The sequence below is a fragment of the Brassica napus genome, chromosome A7 (genome assembly GCF_020379485.1).
Source record: "Brassica napus cultivar Da-Ae chromosome A7, Da-Ae, whole genome shotgun sequence".
Classification (NCBI taxonomy): domain Eukaryota; kingdom Viridiplantae; phylum Streptophyta; class Magnoliopsida; order Brassicales; family Brassicaceae; genus Brassica; species Brassica napus.
The window spans coordinates 7336667-7350576 of record NC_063440.1 but is presented as its reverse complement, the minus strand read 5'-3'; the positions used below and the strand labels follow the sequence as shown (position 1 = coordinate 7350576).

The 13910-nt window shown below is 38.7% G+C and overlaps 1 protein-coding gene across 1 annotated transcript; it reads left to right on the top strand.

Annotated features, from left to right (window-relative positions):
- Positions 1-9981: 9981 nt before the first annotated feature.
- Positions 9982-12905, top strand: LOC106366680 (poly(A)-specific ribonuclease PARN-like). Its single transcript, XM_013806343.2, has 8 exons — positions 9982-10344; positions 10420-10550; positions 10627-10818; positions 10917-11029; positions 11115-11231; positions 11325-11439; positions 11523-11735; positions 11824-12905. The coding sequence occupies exons 1-8, from the start codon at positions 10010-10012 to the stop codon at positions 12456-12458; spliced, it is 1851 nt and encodes a 616-aa protein (XP_013661797.2). The 5' UTR covers positions 9982-10009; the 3' UTR covers positions 12459-12905.
- Positions 12906-13910: the final 1005 nt, after the last annotated feature.

The window sequence follows — 13910 nt, the reverse complement described above, 5'->3', positions numbered from 1 at the left end:
GGATCTCGACATTACCGTATCGAGACAAACAAGATGTAACCAAAATATTTCTGAACAGCAAGTCATCGAACTTAAGCAATTTGAGACAGCGTGAGTGAGAATCGGGAGAGGTGGGGAGTGTCAGTTGGTGGAGGTTTCTCACTGGAACAATAGGGTCCCCGTGAAAAGTGTTTTATTGGAACGTTTCTTCGATTTGGTGAAGCTATGACGTAGTGCAGAGGAGGAGAAACTATACGACTGACAATTACTTTCCCTAGGTGAGGAGGGAGACATGGCCGCTGTTGATGAGTCATTTCTGCCGGCGGGGATGGAGATAGATCTGGTCGGTTTTGCTTGGCTCCGTAGACACCCTGGCGAGTAATGGCTGTCTCGATGTCGGAAGAGTAGATGGTAACAGAGAGATCGGCGAGACTTGGTGAGTGGCGGCGGCAGAAGTTAGTGACAAAACAGAGATGTGGTGCAAAGGGAGGAGCAGAGGCGGTGGCGAAGTTTTGAACTCGAGATGTGGCACAGTGGGAGAGGTTATAGTGGACAAGGGAGAAAATGGTGAACGAGACAGTGGCCTTCAAACACATGCTTGATTTCGAGAAACCAATCGTCACCGGAGGACTCACCGGATTCGAAGCAGATATCATCACGAGGTAGCAGAGGACGAGGGGAGCCGATATAGAAGAGTAATGGCAGTGATGCCGGTGAGCTAAGCCGTCGCCGCTGGTGTCAAGGAACATCAGATGGTGTATTTCTACTTCAAGAATGCTGCCAAAGGATTATTCCACTTTCGCCGTTCCGCTGACGGAAATTATGCCAACAGTATGTACATGTATGGTCTGCTTATGATGTCCAGAGAAAATCTGGATGAAGGAAAACAATACATGGCTACTCTAGGTTGGGAGGGCAACAAACAACAAGTTGATCATTTCTATGGGAGAATTGAGAGATCTCTGCACCATTTTGACATTGCCATGAAGAGGCGATATGTCTGAAACCTGCTTCTCCTCAAACCCTCAAAAATGTGCCAAATAAATGACATGGATAATCGGTGCAAGCATTGCTTTCACTACAAGCAAGTGATGAAGTTTACTGACTTCATTTGATGGGAGCTTTAGAGTCGAGCCCATCTACTTCTATCATTCCTGTTTTTCTAATGAATGTTTAGAAAAGGAGGCAACTTTAGGTCTAAAATGTTGTATTTCACTAGACTACTTTACAAGAGCTAATACAAAGAGTTTAAATACAAGTAGGAAGGATCTGGAACTAGGTTAAACCTTGTCTTAAATCTCTAGCTCCAAAGTAACTTCAGTCTTCAATTACAGATACTAATAATGTAAATTTGATATTGAGTGTGGTCTTTTGTTCACTGATTCTAACGTCTTGCTTTGCAGGTACGGAAGGTGCAAGCTGGAGCATTCTTGTCTTCACTTGCGAAGTGTTGTTGGGCTTTGTAGTTGGGCTTGACGCATTGGGCTGAGATGATGTTGGGTTACCTACAGCCCCCCTCAAACAAGGGGTGGGTTCAGCAACACCGAGTTTGTCCCGAAGCAGAATGAACGGTTTACTCTCGGTTTAAGGTTTGTGCGGTGACTAGCCGGCTATCAATTTTCCTGTTGCGATTTCTACCTGATTCATACCGATTTAAAGTCCGCGATAGGTTCTCGGCTTATATGACTTGTATGGTATGAATCGAGCATCTTTCTAGAGACAATTTATAAGCCAACTGGAAGTGCTAAACCAAAATTTCGGATTTTTTTTTGTAGCGCGCTTTCGTCCTTGTGTTGGACGTTCGAGGATCAAAAGAGTGATCGAGTTGCGTTTGTTTAAGACGGATGTGTGTTAGTTGGGGCCAATCGATGAACGGGGTGTCGGGTTGTTAGGGTCGCGTTCGGACAATTTGTTCGCATCGTCTCGAATTTTAACTTGGCGACGTCTCGCAGTTGTTTCAAAGACTATACGTATATTTTCGGTGCTGAAGAATGATTGCTTTGCGATTTTAGGCCGGATAAGGTCGCTGACAAGAGTCTTAACGTTTGTAGATTTTCTAAGTGTGTCCTGAGACTTTGGCGTTAATTGGAGCGCAAGTGTTTTAATAAAAGGGACAAACGCATATTGTAGTAAAAACATTTTTTTTTAAAAAAAATCGATTACAATGATGCATCTTTTCCAATGTGGGAGTATACGAGTATACGTACTCACTCCCCCCCCCCCTCCCCCTTTTTAGGAAGGGGGATAGCTGAACTCGTCTTTTGACGAGCTGCCTACGTACCTCTTTTGAGGATCAAGCCATCTCGTAGTTATGTTTTATGCCGCGAGTTTTCTTACTCGCGGTTGTCGCCGTGCTGACCGCCTTAATCGTAGTTGGCTGAGCTAGCGCTTTGATCCGGATGTTCTGTAGTGTCAGCTTCGGAGTCGTGTTGAATTTCGACGTTTAAAGTGTTCACGTCGGCAGATGATGTTGAATCGTCTTTCTTTGAAGTGTTCTCGGCCATGGGTTGACCTATCTTCGTGCGCTTGCGCGTTGCCGTTGCGGAAGTCGCAATTTGCCTTAACTTATGCTCCGCAAGGAAGCATAATCGTGACTGTTTTTGGCATCCCCAGATGGCTGCGACTCCGTTTGGCGTTGGGAATTTAACACCGAGGTGGTATGTCGATGGAACGGCTTGCATGGCGTTGAGCCATAAGGTTCCCATGATCACGTTGTAGATGGCAGGATGATCGACCACCGTGAACTCGACGATTTTCGTGATTCCTTGGCCATGACTGGCAGCTGGATTGATCCGAGAGTCATCGACACTTCGCCCGAAAACCCGTGAGTGGCTTCGGCGTTGGAGTTACTTCTCCGAGTTCGATGCTCATCCGATTGAGAGTGTCGCGGAAGATAACATTGATCGTGCTTCCTGTGTCAATGAGTACTCTTCCGAGTTCCAGATCTCGTATGACGAGATCTACGACGAGCGGATCGCAGTGAAGTTGATCGATCCCGCCGGCTTCCTCCTTTGTAAAGGTGATTGAGTGTTTTGACCGTCTCGGGGAGGAGACCATGTAGGCTAGTTTGCACTCGACTCTGCATTCCGCTGGTAAGCCTTGATGGCCGAAACCGTAACGTTGCAGTATTGCGATCCTCCAATGATCATGTGGACTTTGCGACGATTGTTATTGTTTCCTTTGTCATTCGGCCTTCTTCCATGTTTATCTCCAGATTGGTTTCTTTGGGGCGGATTTATGTCCGTCTTCGGGGGGCGATCGGTCTCGAGGATGAGATCTTTCATGCTGGTCACTTTCGAGAGCTCTCCAGCTAGTAGTTTCGCGGCCAGCCTTGCTCCTAAGACTTTGCAGTTAGTCGTGGAGTGTCCTCGGGACTGGTGGAAATCGCATAAGGTGTTTTCGTCAGATCCTTGATTGCGAGTCCATGTATTACCCGTGGTTCGGCCTTGGTCCGAACTGATCGCGTAATTGTGCGCTCCTTGGAGTTTTTCCCCCTCGTGATGGACGTACTTGTCGTTACGAGAGTTCTTCCTTTTTGTTATCGGGTCCACGTCTTTCAAGGATGGTCTTGTCGACTTATGTTTTTACGACAAGACTTTCGTTTCCTCTTCAATTATGATGTAGTCCGTCGCTTTGTGGAGGGCGTCCTAGATCGTCCGTGGTTTGTCGAGGGTTATCCATTTACTGAATTTCGACTTGTACTAGAGCGTCTTTCTGAGCGCGTCACTGGCCACCTTGTCGCTTATCCCGCTGACCCTGGACATTACCAGCTTAAATCGTCTGATGAACTCGCGGAGGGGTTCGTCCTCCCTCTGGGATAGACTCTAGAGATCGACATCGGAAGTTTCTCTATCTATGAACATAGAGTATTGTTTGAGAAATTCCGATGCGAGCTGTCGGAAACTGCCGATAGAGTTTCGCTTAAGACGTGCGAACCATTCGAGGGCTGCTCCTTCCAGATTCTCGACGAATAGGCGGCAATAGCCGGCGTCTTTTTCGCCGTCCTTCAGTCTTGCTCTTCCAATCGTGATGTGGGAAGCCTAAAGGTGCACCTTCGGATCGGTTGTGCCATAATACTTTGGTACTTTGACTTTCCCCGGATCGGATACCCTCGTATCAGAGATGCGAGTGGTGAAGGGGGTCTTCAGAGCCCCTACCAGCAACCTGTCGATCTCGGGGGCAGTGCTGGTAGCATGATGGATCTGGGATTTCACGGCTCTTACTTCTGCCGCAGTTTTGGTGATGTAGTTGCGCAGATCGCGGATATCCGACGTCTCGTCAGTAGATTTCCGAGCCTGTCGGTGTTTACTGCGAGTGAGCTCGGTTTGCTTTTCAGCCAGCTCTTCTTGCTCGTTCCAATAGAGGATTTCATTCTCTTCCGTCATTGGTTTGTCGAATGGAGAGCTTTCCAGAGCAGATCGACTTCTGGTCCGTCTTGGATGTCTGTCGACGTCCTCCTCGGTATCGTTGGAGACATTGTTGGGATCCAAGCCGACGTGCTCGACTTCATTATCCTCTGAATCCTTCGCAGGAGGCGGAGGACTCTCAATGTTCCCTTTTTCGATGGGAGATTTTTTGCTACGGTTTTGACCCGAAGGTCGTTCCCGCGCGGTTCCAGGCCTATCGAGTGGGGTTGCGAAGTCATGTCTTTTCCCGCGGACTTTAGTGGTTCCGCGGGGACGGATTGCTCGAGTCCTTGCCGTTAAGGTTTCAACTTGTTTTGTCAAGGTGCTCACGAGCTTATCATGATCTTTCGACCTTTTTTCATAGGTGGCGAACATCTTTTAAACTCCTCGAGCGCCGCGGCTTTGGCTGGTGTGTTGGCCGCGGATACGTCCGCTGCTGGCTCGAGCTCGGTCGCTACGTAGCGACCAAGTGGGATGGATGCTCGGTCGCTACGTAGCGATCGAGCTCGGTTCGAGCTTGGTCGCTTCGCATTGACCCGACAGTGTGCATGTGCGGTAGTTGCGTAGAGACTAAGCTAGGTTTGTCCGTGTTCCGATCGTCATATTCAAACCTATCCGTGGATGGCTTAGATATGTTTCCATATCTGTGGGACAGCTTGTGTTTGATCCAAACGGGATTTGGACATATGTCGCGACATTCTTTTGACCAAGCACAATTTGTCGCGGAAAGATACTCATATTTGTATTTTGCGGAGATTTGGATGTTAACTTCGTCGTAACCGTTTTTGACCCCAACATCTATCAAGAGCAATATAATCAGCTACACAGTCTTACAGTTCCTCATCAAACAATCAGAACAAGAAGAGTACATAGAGGGAGAGAGACATACCTGTTTCGTAGACCTAGAATGAGCAGTAGATTTTCTGTTTTTGATCATACGCTTATGCCTTCTATCTTCTCTGCTTTCATTAGAATCTTGGCTTCTTTTCTTCCCAAACCTCGCAAATTAATTAATAAAAACAGAACAACAATAAGTATCAGTATGACATTATCAATGAATGTCTATTCATGCAGATAAGATGAAACAACACAAAGAGAGACAAAACCCATATCAGAACAACTCATGATGAACCTATAAATATGTTTTACCTTGCCTAGGGGAATCCTCCTCCAACACAACACATCAGCGTCATCTTCTGGTCTGCACAAAGTCAGAGCATACCTCAGTAAGCTATCCAAATCACACAAAACAAGTTAACATTTGAAATAAATATGTCTTATCTTCTTCTTACATTTTGTCACCTAGAGCAGAATTTTTATCGCCTTGATCACTTGCACTACTCATTCGTGACAATGCATTGGTTGTACTTGCGAACTCATAATGAACCTATAAATAATTTGACTTTGTAGCTTAGTTGAATCTAAACCAATGCTCAGTGATACACCCAATGATGTGCTTGCGAACAAAAACCACCCCGAATCTAAACTAGGGACCAGCATGAGTCTACGTTCATCAACAAACATATCAGAAACAAACTACTTCAGAGCCTAATCAAATACCTTTGTAGTCCAGGAACAAGAAGCTACCGCATATGGTGGTAGATCGAGGAAGAAGACAAGCTATGGTGGGATCTTTTGTAGATCGAGGAAAAACAGAAGCTCCGGTGGAGGCTCGAGGAAGGAGTGAAGTTCCGGTGGCGGGATCTCCAAGAAGAAAAGTTATGGTGGTGGTAAGAAGACGGAGAGAAGCTCCGGTGGAGGCTCGAGGAAGAAGAGAAGCTCCGGTGGAGGCTCGAGGAAGGAGAGAAGTTCCGGTGGCGGGATCTCCAAGAAGAGAAGTTATGGTGGTGGAAAGAAGACGGAGAGAAGCTCCGGTGGAGGCTCGAGGAAGGAGAGAAGCTCCGGTGGAGGCTCGAGGAAGGAGAGAAGTTCCGGTGGCGGGATCTCCAAGAAGAGAAGTTATGGTGGTGGAAAGAAGACGGAGAGAAGCTCTGCTGGTGGCCTTAGTCGAGGAGAAGAAGAACATGAATCCTCTGGTGTTCGTCAATGGAGTCGCAGCTACAGAGAACATGAATCGCCATTTCGTCTTTCTCTTTTTTTTTTCAGGTGGAGACACAACAAAAGAGGAAGTGGGGCGGGTTCAGTCTGACCCACTTATACCCGTAGGGTGGGAAAACACATTTGTGATTAAAATATTTTGTTATGTTTTGTGGTTTTGGCGGAAAAACACATGTTTGCGGATTTTTGCGGAAAATGAGTTTTTTTTTGCAGTTTTGGCGGGAAAACGCTTTTTGTGGTTTTGGCGGGACAATGTGTTTTTGCGGAAAAATGAGGTTTTCCAATTTTGGCGGGAAAATGCGTTTTTGCGGTTTTGGCGGGAAACATGTTTTGCAGTTTTGGCGGAAAAAATTGTTTTATGATTTTGGCGGAAAAACGTGTTTTTGCGGTTATGGCAGAAAAACATATTTTCGCGGAAAAAACGTATTTTTGCGGTTTGGCGGAAAACTCATTTTACCACCGAATAAATGATTGTATTTTAGAGAAAATCATGATTTCCTAATGAGAAAAAGACTAGGATAGCACCAAACCAAGTTTTTGTTCCCAAAGTAGCACTCAATGCTCAAAGTCACAAAAATAGGTTTCATTAAAGAGGTAAATATACACTTATACCCCTTGGGTTAATTAATCCAAACCTTAGGGTTTAGAGTTAAGGGGTGGGGTTTTAGAATTAGGGTTTAAAATTTTATAAAAAATAAATACTAAAATAAAAATAAAAATTTTCAAAACAGTTTCAAAAAGTATTTTTAAATTATAAAAAGAAAATTTGAAAAAAAAAAAAAATTTCAAAAAAAGATTATAAAAATTTTGAATCTGAAAACATATAATCTGAAACTATAAAAAAAACTTCTTTTTTTCATTTTATTTATTTTTATTATTTTTGTTTATTTATTTAATTTTAAACCAAGAGTATTAGGGATATTTTACCCTTTAATGAATGTCATTTTTGTGACTTTCTTCTTCTAGTGCCATTTTTGAGACATAAACTTCAAAAGATGCTATTATTGACAATTGCCCTTTCCTAATCCTATCAAACCTTAGAATTGGGTTTACTCATGGTTTTTTTTAATTAAAAACAAAATGGGTCAGAGTTGACCCAACCCAATAAACTCATGAACTTGTTAACCCATTAACATGTTAACTCATTAACCTGTTAACCCATTAACCCATTGGATCAAAAATAAACAGTTCATTTGGGTTAATGGATGAACTTGGGTTGGGTCAACCCATGGGTCGTGACCCATTTTGACACCCCTAGGGTTAACTAATCCAAACCTTAGGGTTTACAGTCAAGGGGTGGAAATTTGGGTTTGAGGTTTAAAATTTTATAAAACAGAAAATAAATATTAAAAATTTAAAAATAAAAATTTTAAAAATAGTTTCAAAAATTATTTCCGAATTAGAAAAAGAAAATTTGAAAAAAAAAAATTCAAAAAAAAAAATTTATAAAAAAGTTCAAATTTGAAAACATATAATATAAAACTATAAAAAAAATATTTTTTTATTATTTTTTTATTATTATTATTATTTTTATATATTTAGGGTATTAGTGTTCTTTTATCTATTAAATGAAATATTTTGGTTATTTTCTTCTTTGTGGTCTATTTTTGTGACCAAATCTTGAAAATGGTCTATTTATGAGAATTGCCCTTAAAAATATATTTTTGAAATATTTATAATACTATTTTCTGTTCAAAATTAATACATTTTCAATTTTCACACATATTAAAAATATATAATAAATATTGAATATCAATATATTTAATTATATAATTTTTTTTAAAAAAATTCTAAATTTATTTTAATAATTAAATTAAAGTACATAAAAAATTTAAAATAATTTCTTGAAACATTTTTCTAAACACTTTTATTTTCTTCAAACATTTTTAAACACTTTTATATTAGAGTCTTCAATGTACAAAGGTCGTCTTATTGTATGTAAATAGATATATCTATTATATTAAAACAGAAGTTACAACTTCTCTTCATGTGTGATTTTTTTTAAAATGGACATTCCCTAGAAAATTATATTTCATTTAATTAATTCTAATTAACATTATGACATCTTAAATAATTGACATATATAACAACTCACCTATAAAATTTTCTTATTTTTTAATTATAAAAATATGTTGAGAAAAAAATCTACAAAATCTTATTAGATATTTTAAATATTATTATAAACTGAATCATTGGCTAATTTCAAGATTAGTACTCTAATATTATTATAAATTAATATTAGTTAAGATTTTATTATAAAAAAAATTTGTATACTATTTTCTTAAAATTTCTAATTATAGTCTATATTATCTATTAAAATAGAAATAATGAATTCTTTCATGTATTGTTTTATAATTTGGACCATCCTTTAATTTTTTTATTAAATATATTTTATTAATACTAATAATATATAAAATCTTTGAACTACGTTAATCATAATATCTTTTGATATCTTTTCATTTTAAATATAAATATTTATTTTAAAAGTTCTAACAAGTTTGTTTAAAAGATTTTAATAAGATCTTAATTTTCAAAAATTATATGTAAATATTTTCATTAATTTCGAAATTAATTATGAAATAATATTATAAATTTATATATTTTATAATATTAAAAATATAAATTCTACCAATCATAATCAATCATTTTAAGAGAAATTATTAATTATTATATTGTGTTAAATATGATTAAATTAGTTTAAATTGTCAAATTTATATATTTTATTTTTTGTAAGTATTTATATTTGAAATGTAATATGTAGGTAACACGTGTTAATATTAGAAAACTATATAATATACGTATATAAATTAACATGTATTTCATCAAAGTTAATAATACAAATCATTTATGCATGATATCTTTTTATTTAAATATAAATATAAATAAATATATACATATCTATATATGTATAATTTTTTTAACAAATATTTTGAAAATGTTATAGCATTATCTTGATTTTCAAAAATTTTATGTAAATATTTCAACTAATTTTGTAATTAGCAATGAACTATTATTATGCATTAATATATATATATATATAGTAATCATTTATAAAAAACAAATTACCTTTTTATCATTTTATAATAATAATAGTTTATATTAAATGAGATTATTATACTAATATTATTAAACAAATATGATAACATTATATTAAATTGATAAAATTGTAAAAACAGTTTTTATAAATATAAAATATTTATGCTAAAAATATAATACGATGATATAACAATTTAACATTCAAAAACTATATAATACATGTATAAAAATCGACATATCTTAGACTTTTGTATATATAATAATATATTATCTGAAATAAATAAATGTAAAAATATTACTAATAGAAAACTTAGTTTTCAAAGTCGGTGGGTCAAAACTGAATATATTTTTAATACAAAAGTAATATTTAATATGTTTTTAATGCATATATTAATTTGTTAAATAAATATATATACGATAAATGATGTAAAAAAATATTTATGTATATAAAATGAAAATAAACATCCGGAGCGGTTTAGTATATCTTTGTAACACGTTTAAATAGAATAGCCTCTCATATCTGGCTGGCCATGTCGATGCTGCTGAAAATGCAAAGGCGCTTCCTTTCCGCTTCCGCCGGCAATAGTAAAACCCTAAATCATCGGAGATGGAGTGTGAAGCAGGTCACAAAATCCAACTTCAAATCCTCTCTCGATGAGTTTCGCTCTTCCATCGAATCTTCGGACTTCGTAGCCCTCTCCCTACAGAACACCGGCTCCCACGCCGCCGCCTGGCACCGTGTCTCCGCCATTGATACACCTCAGACGAGTTACCTCAAGGCTAAATACGCCGCCGAACGCTACCAGATCTTCCAGTTCGCTCTCTGCCCCTTCTCCCTTCGCGGCTCCAAGCTCACCCTTCACCCGTATGATTCCCAAGTCTCTCTCTCTGTCTCTTTGCTCCTTCTTTACTGATTGATTGGGGTTTCGGCTTTATGTAGATATAACTTCTATTTGTTTCCTCGAGATGAATTGAAGTTAGGGATGCCTTCTTATAGCTTCTCTTGTCAAGCTTCTCGTTTAACGGCCATGGCTAGGGAAGGGTTTGATTTCAACACCTGTATCTATGAAGGTTTATTGCTACTTCATATCTCTCGGTTTGTTTTTTTTACGAGTTGTCTCTTAATGATACTTTTTTTTATGGACAGGGATCTCATACTTGTCCAGAGAACAAGAATCTGCGTCCAAGTTTCTCTCAGGGAATCCGATTTTACCTGATCCCATCACTGTACCTTCTTCTCCATCCACTGTAGCTGATACCGTCTTTGTTGGAAGGATAAGGTCACGCGTCAAGAACTGGAGACAGTCTTGTATCGACTCCAGCTCAAAGACAGGAGATGGTGCACTTGCTACTGTTAAGACACTTTCAATATGAATCTCTTTTGCCTTAAGTTGGACAGTTTTTTTAATATAACGCATCTGTTTTGTTGATTTTCAGATGATTTGGTGAGCTCTCTGAGGAAACTGGTGCTGGGGAGTGAGCAGTATGGTTCAAGGCTATGTTTGACTATTGATGTTTGTAGTGAGCGCCAAGTGCAACTCATCTTAGAGGTAGATGATAAAGCTTACTTGCCACCATGATTGCAGTCTGTGTCGATGGTTTGTTTGATAAGCTTTTAATTTTTTGTCAACACAGATGTTGACCGAGTTCTCTGATGATGTTGTCCCTCTACTCGTTGCTTCTAAGAGCAGAGGAACACAAGCAGTTCGTACTGTCTTCATGAGTTCGAAGGAGGACAAGGATCTTTTTAAGGTATGGGAGATTAATTGGATATTTATTAATCCAGTATGAATCATAATGATGGTGAATATCTATCTTTTTAATAGAATTTATTCTCTTGGACAGAAAGAGCTTCAAGATCTTGAAAATGAAGAGAACAGGCGAGTTCGTGGCTTCCGAGAAGTGGTTGATTTGATTTCTTCTTCACAGAAACCTGTTGTTTCTCAGAATTATCTTAGCGGTTATCTCCTTAGTTTACACATGAATTTTAGCTTTCCCCCCTATTCCTTCATGGATGATAATCATATGCTTAATGTGTCGCAGATTTCACTTCCATTCATGCCAAGTTCTTAGGCCCTCTACCTTCAAATGTTGATGACTTCAGCAGTTCACTGAGCCCAGCTTTTCCCAAGGTCGTGGATCTCAGTCAACTCATGAAAGAAATTAGCCCCTTAAGTAATATAAGTAATCTTCCTGCAGCTATGTCCTCCTTGAATCGGTTCTTTGCTCCTGTGGATGTGGAAGTAGCAAATCAAGGTCAGTGTTCTGCTTTGAATACTTGTAACTACGTGAATTTGGCAATCTGAGTGAATGGATGTTGAATAATAATGGCTTCTCTTGTTAGGATGTGTGGTCAAACCAGACGAAGGCCATCAGATGCATGGGCAGAACGTTGTGATGATATCTCAGCTTTTTGCTAAACTAAGTACCATACAGAAATCAGATAAATCCCCTGCTCAATCAAATGAAGATCTCCAAGCTTTGGATTCTGCTGAACATGCGAATTCAATCACCTCAAACGATGAAAATGTCAAAGTCTGGTCAAAGAACAGCGGGAGAGTAAGCTCTGAGAATTTGGTGTTCATATGGGGAGTGTCGAAAAAGATGACAGCTGCAATGCTGAAGAATGTTCTACAAAAGTCACACGCTGTTTTTGCGCGAGAGTTTGATGTTAAATACTTAGACAGGAGCTGTGCGGTTGTGGTGTTTTGGGAGTCAGGTTCCTCGGAGACTTTCCTCCGGGAGGTTAACAATGAAGAGCAGCTTGTTGGTTCTTTAAGAGAGATGGCCGCAGAAGGGCTAAGAGTAGCAGGTTATGAGACTTACAGGAGAGCATGTAGATTAGGTTTCTGGGAGGCCGAATTGGCAGAAGCTTTAGATAAAACATTGGAATCTTCAGATACTGATCTTGATTCAGACACCAAACCATCAGATATTAGTTGGTCGAGCGAGTTAACTATCAATTTTGATGAGCTATGAATAGTTTTGGTCTTTAGAGAACCAATGTAATGGATTCTCCGTCCATGGCTTATGATTTAATTCTTCAAGTCTTCTTTCTGACTTGATCTATAGATTCAGTTGTGTTAGCAATTTTCGTATTATGGTTTATGAAAGTAAGTTTGCTACGCTTTATAATAATAATTAAAAAAAAATATTGTGGGAATGTAAAGCACGAAGGCAAGGCTGAGTCGTTTTTCTTATTAGGCCATGTTCGTTTGTACATCTGGAAGATGCATCCAGATTGTCCATTTAGATGTCTTATCCAGATGCTCCATCTGGATGTTGTTCGTTTCTTCATTTCGTCCATGTATCCAGATGAATCATCTGAATGCAACTATGTTCGTTTGTTTGTCATTTTTTTAATTTTCATCTGCATCCGGGTGGACTTGTTAATAAAATGACTAAAATATATTTTTTTACGTTTCAGTGGAAAAATAGCATTTTTACGGTTTTCGCCGAAAATATTTTTGCGATTTTTGAGGAAATGTGTTTTTCGCGAAAAAGTGCATTTTTATGGTTTTGGCAGAAAAATAAGTTTTATGGGTTTGGCGGAAAATACGTTTTTGCGGTTTGGACGGAAAAAGTGTGTTTTGAAGTTTTGGCGGGAAAAGTGTTTTTGACGGGAAAAGTTTTTTTTCACGATTTTGACGGGAAAAGTTATTTTTTGCGTTTTGGCGGGAAAATACATTTTTCCGGCTTTGGCAGGAAAATGCGTTTTCCGGTTTTGGCGGGAAAATGCGTTTTCCGGTTTTGGCGGGAAAATGCGTTTTCCGGTTTTGGCGGGAAAATAAGTTTTCCGGTTTTGGCGGGAAAATACATTTTTCCGGTTTTGGCGGGAAAATGCGTTTTTCCGGTTTTGGCGGGAAAATGCGTTTTTCCGGTTTTAGCGGGAAAATTCCGTTTTCCGGTTTTGGCGGGAAAATTCTGTTTTCCGGTTTTGGCGGAAAAATGTGTTTTTCTGGTTTTGGTTGGAAAATTCTGTTTTCTGGTTTTGGCGGGAAAATTCAGTTTTCCGGTTTTGGTGGGAAAATTGTATTTTTCGTTTTCGCGGAAAAATTGTATTTTTCGGTTTTGGCGAGAAAATGTGTTTTTTTGGTTTTGGCGAGAAAATGCTTTGTTTCCGGTTTTGGCTGAAAAATACTTTTTGCGGTTTTTGACCGGAAAATGCTTTTGGAGTTTTGGCGGGAATATGCGTTTTTTGGGCTTTGGTCGAAAAGTGTGGTTTTACTGGTTTAGCTGAAAAATGTATTTTAATGAAAATGTGTGTTTTATGTTTTTTTGCGGAAAAATGCATCTTGCGGTTTTGGCGGGAAAGTGTGTTTTTCCGTTTTTGCGAGAAAATGTATTTTCTGGTTTTGGCGGAAAAATGTATTTGCAAAAAATAAGATTGACGGTTTGAAAATAATATCAGGTACCACTCAAAGCATTCGA

Bases quoted from the DNA above. Each gene is read 5' to 3' on its own strand.
- LOC106366680 (XM_013806343.2), top strand. From the start codon at position 10,010: ATGTCGATGCTGCTGAAAATGCAAAGGCGCTTCCTTTCCGCTTCCGCC. The intron at 10,551-10,626 runs GTTTATTGCTAC...TTTTATGGACAG, and splicing joins CAACACCTGTATCTATGAAG to GGATCTCATACTTGTCCAGA. The intron at 11,030-11,114 runs GTAGATGATAAA...TTGTCAACACAG, and splicing joins AAGTGCAACTCATCTTAGAG to ATGTTGACCGAGTTCTCTGA.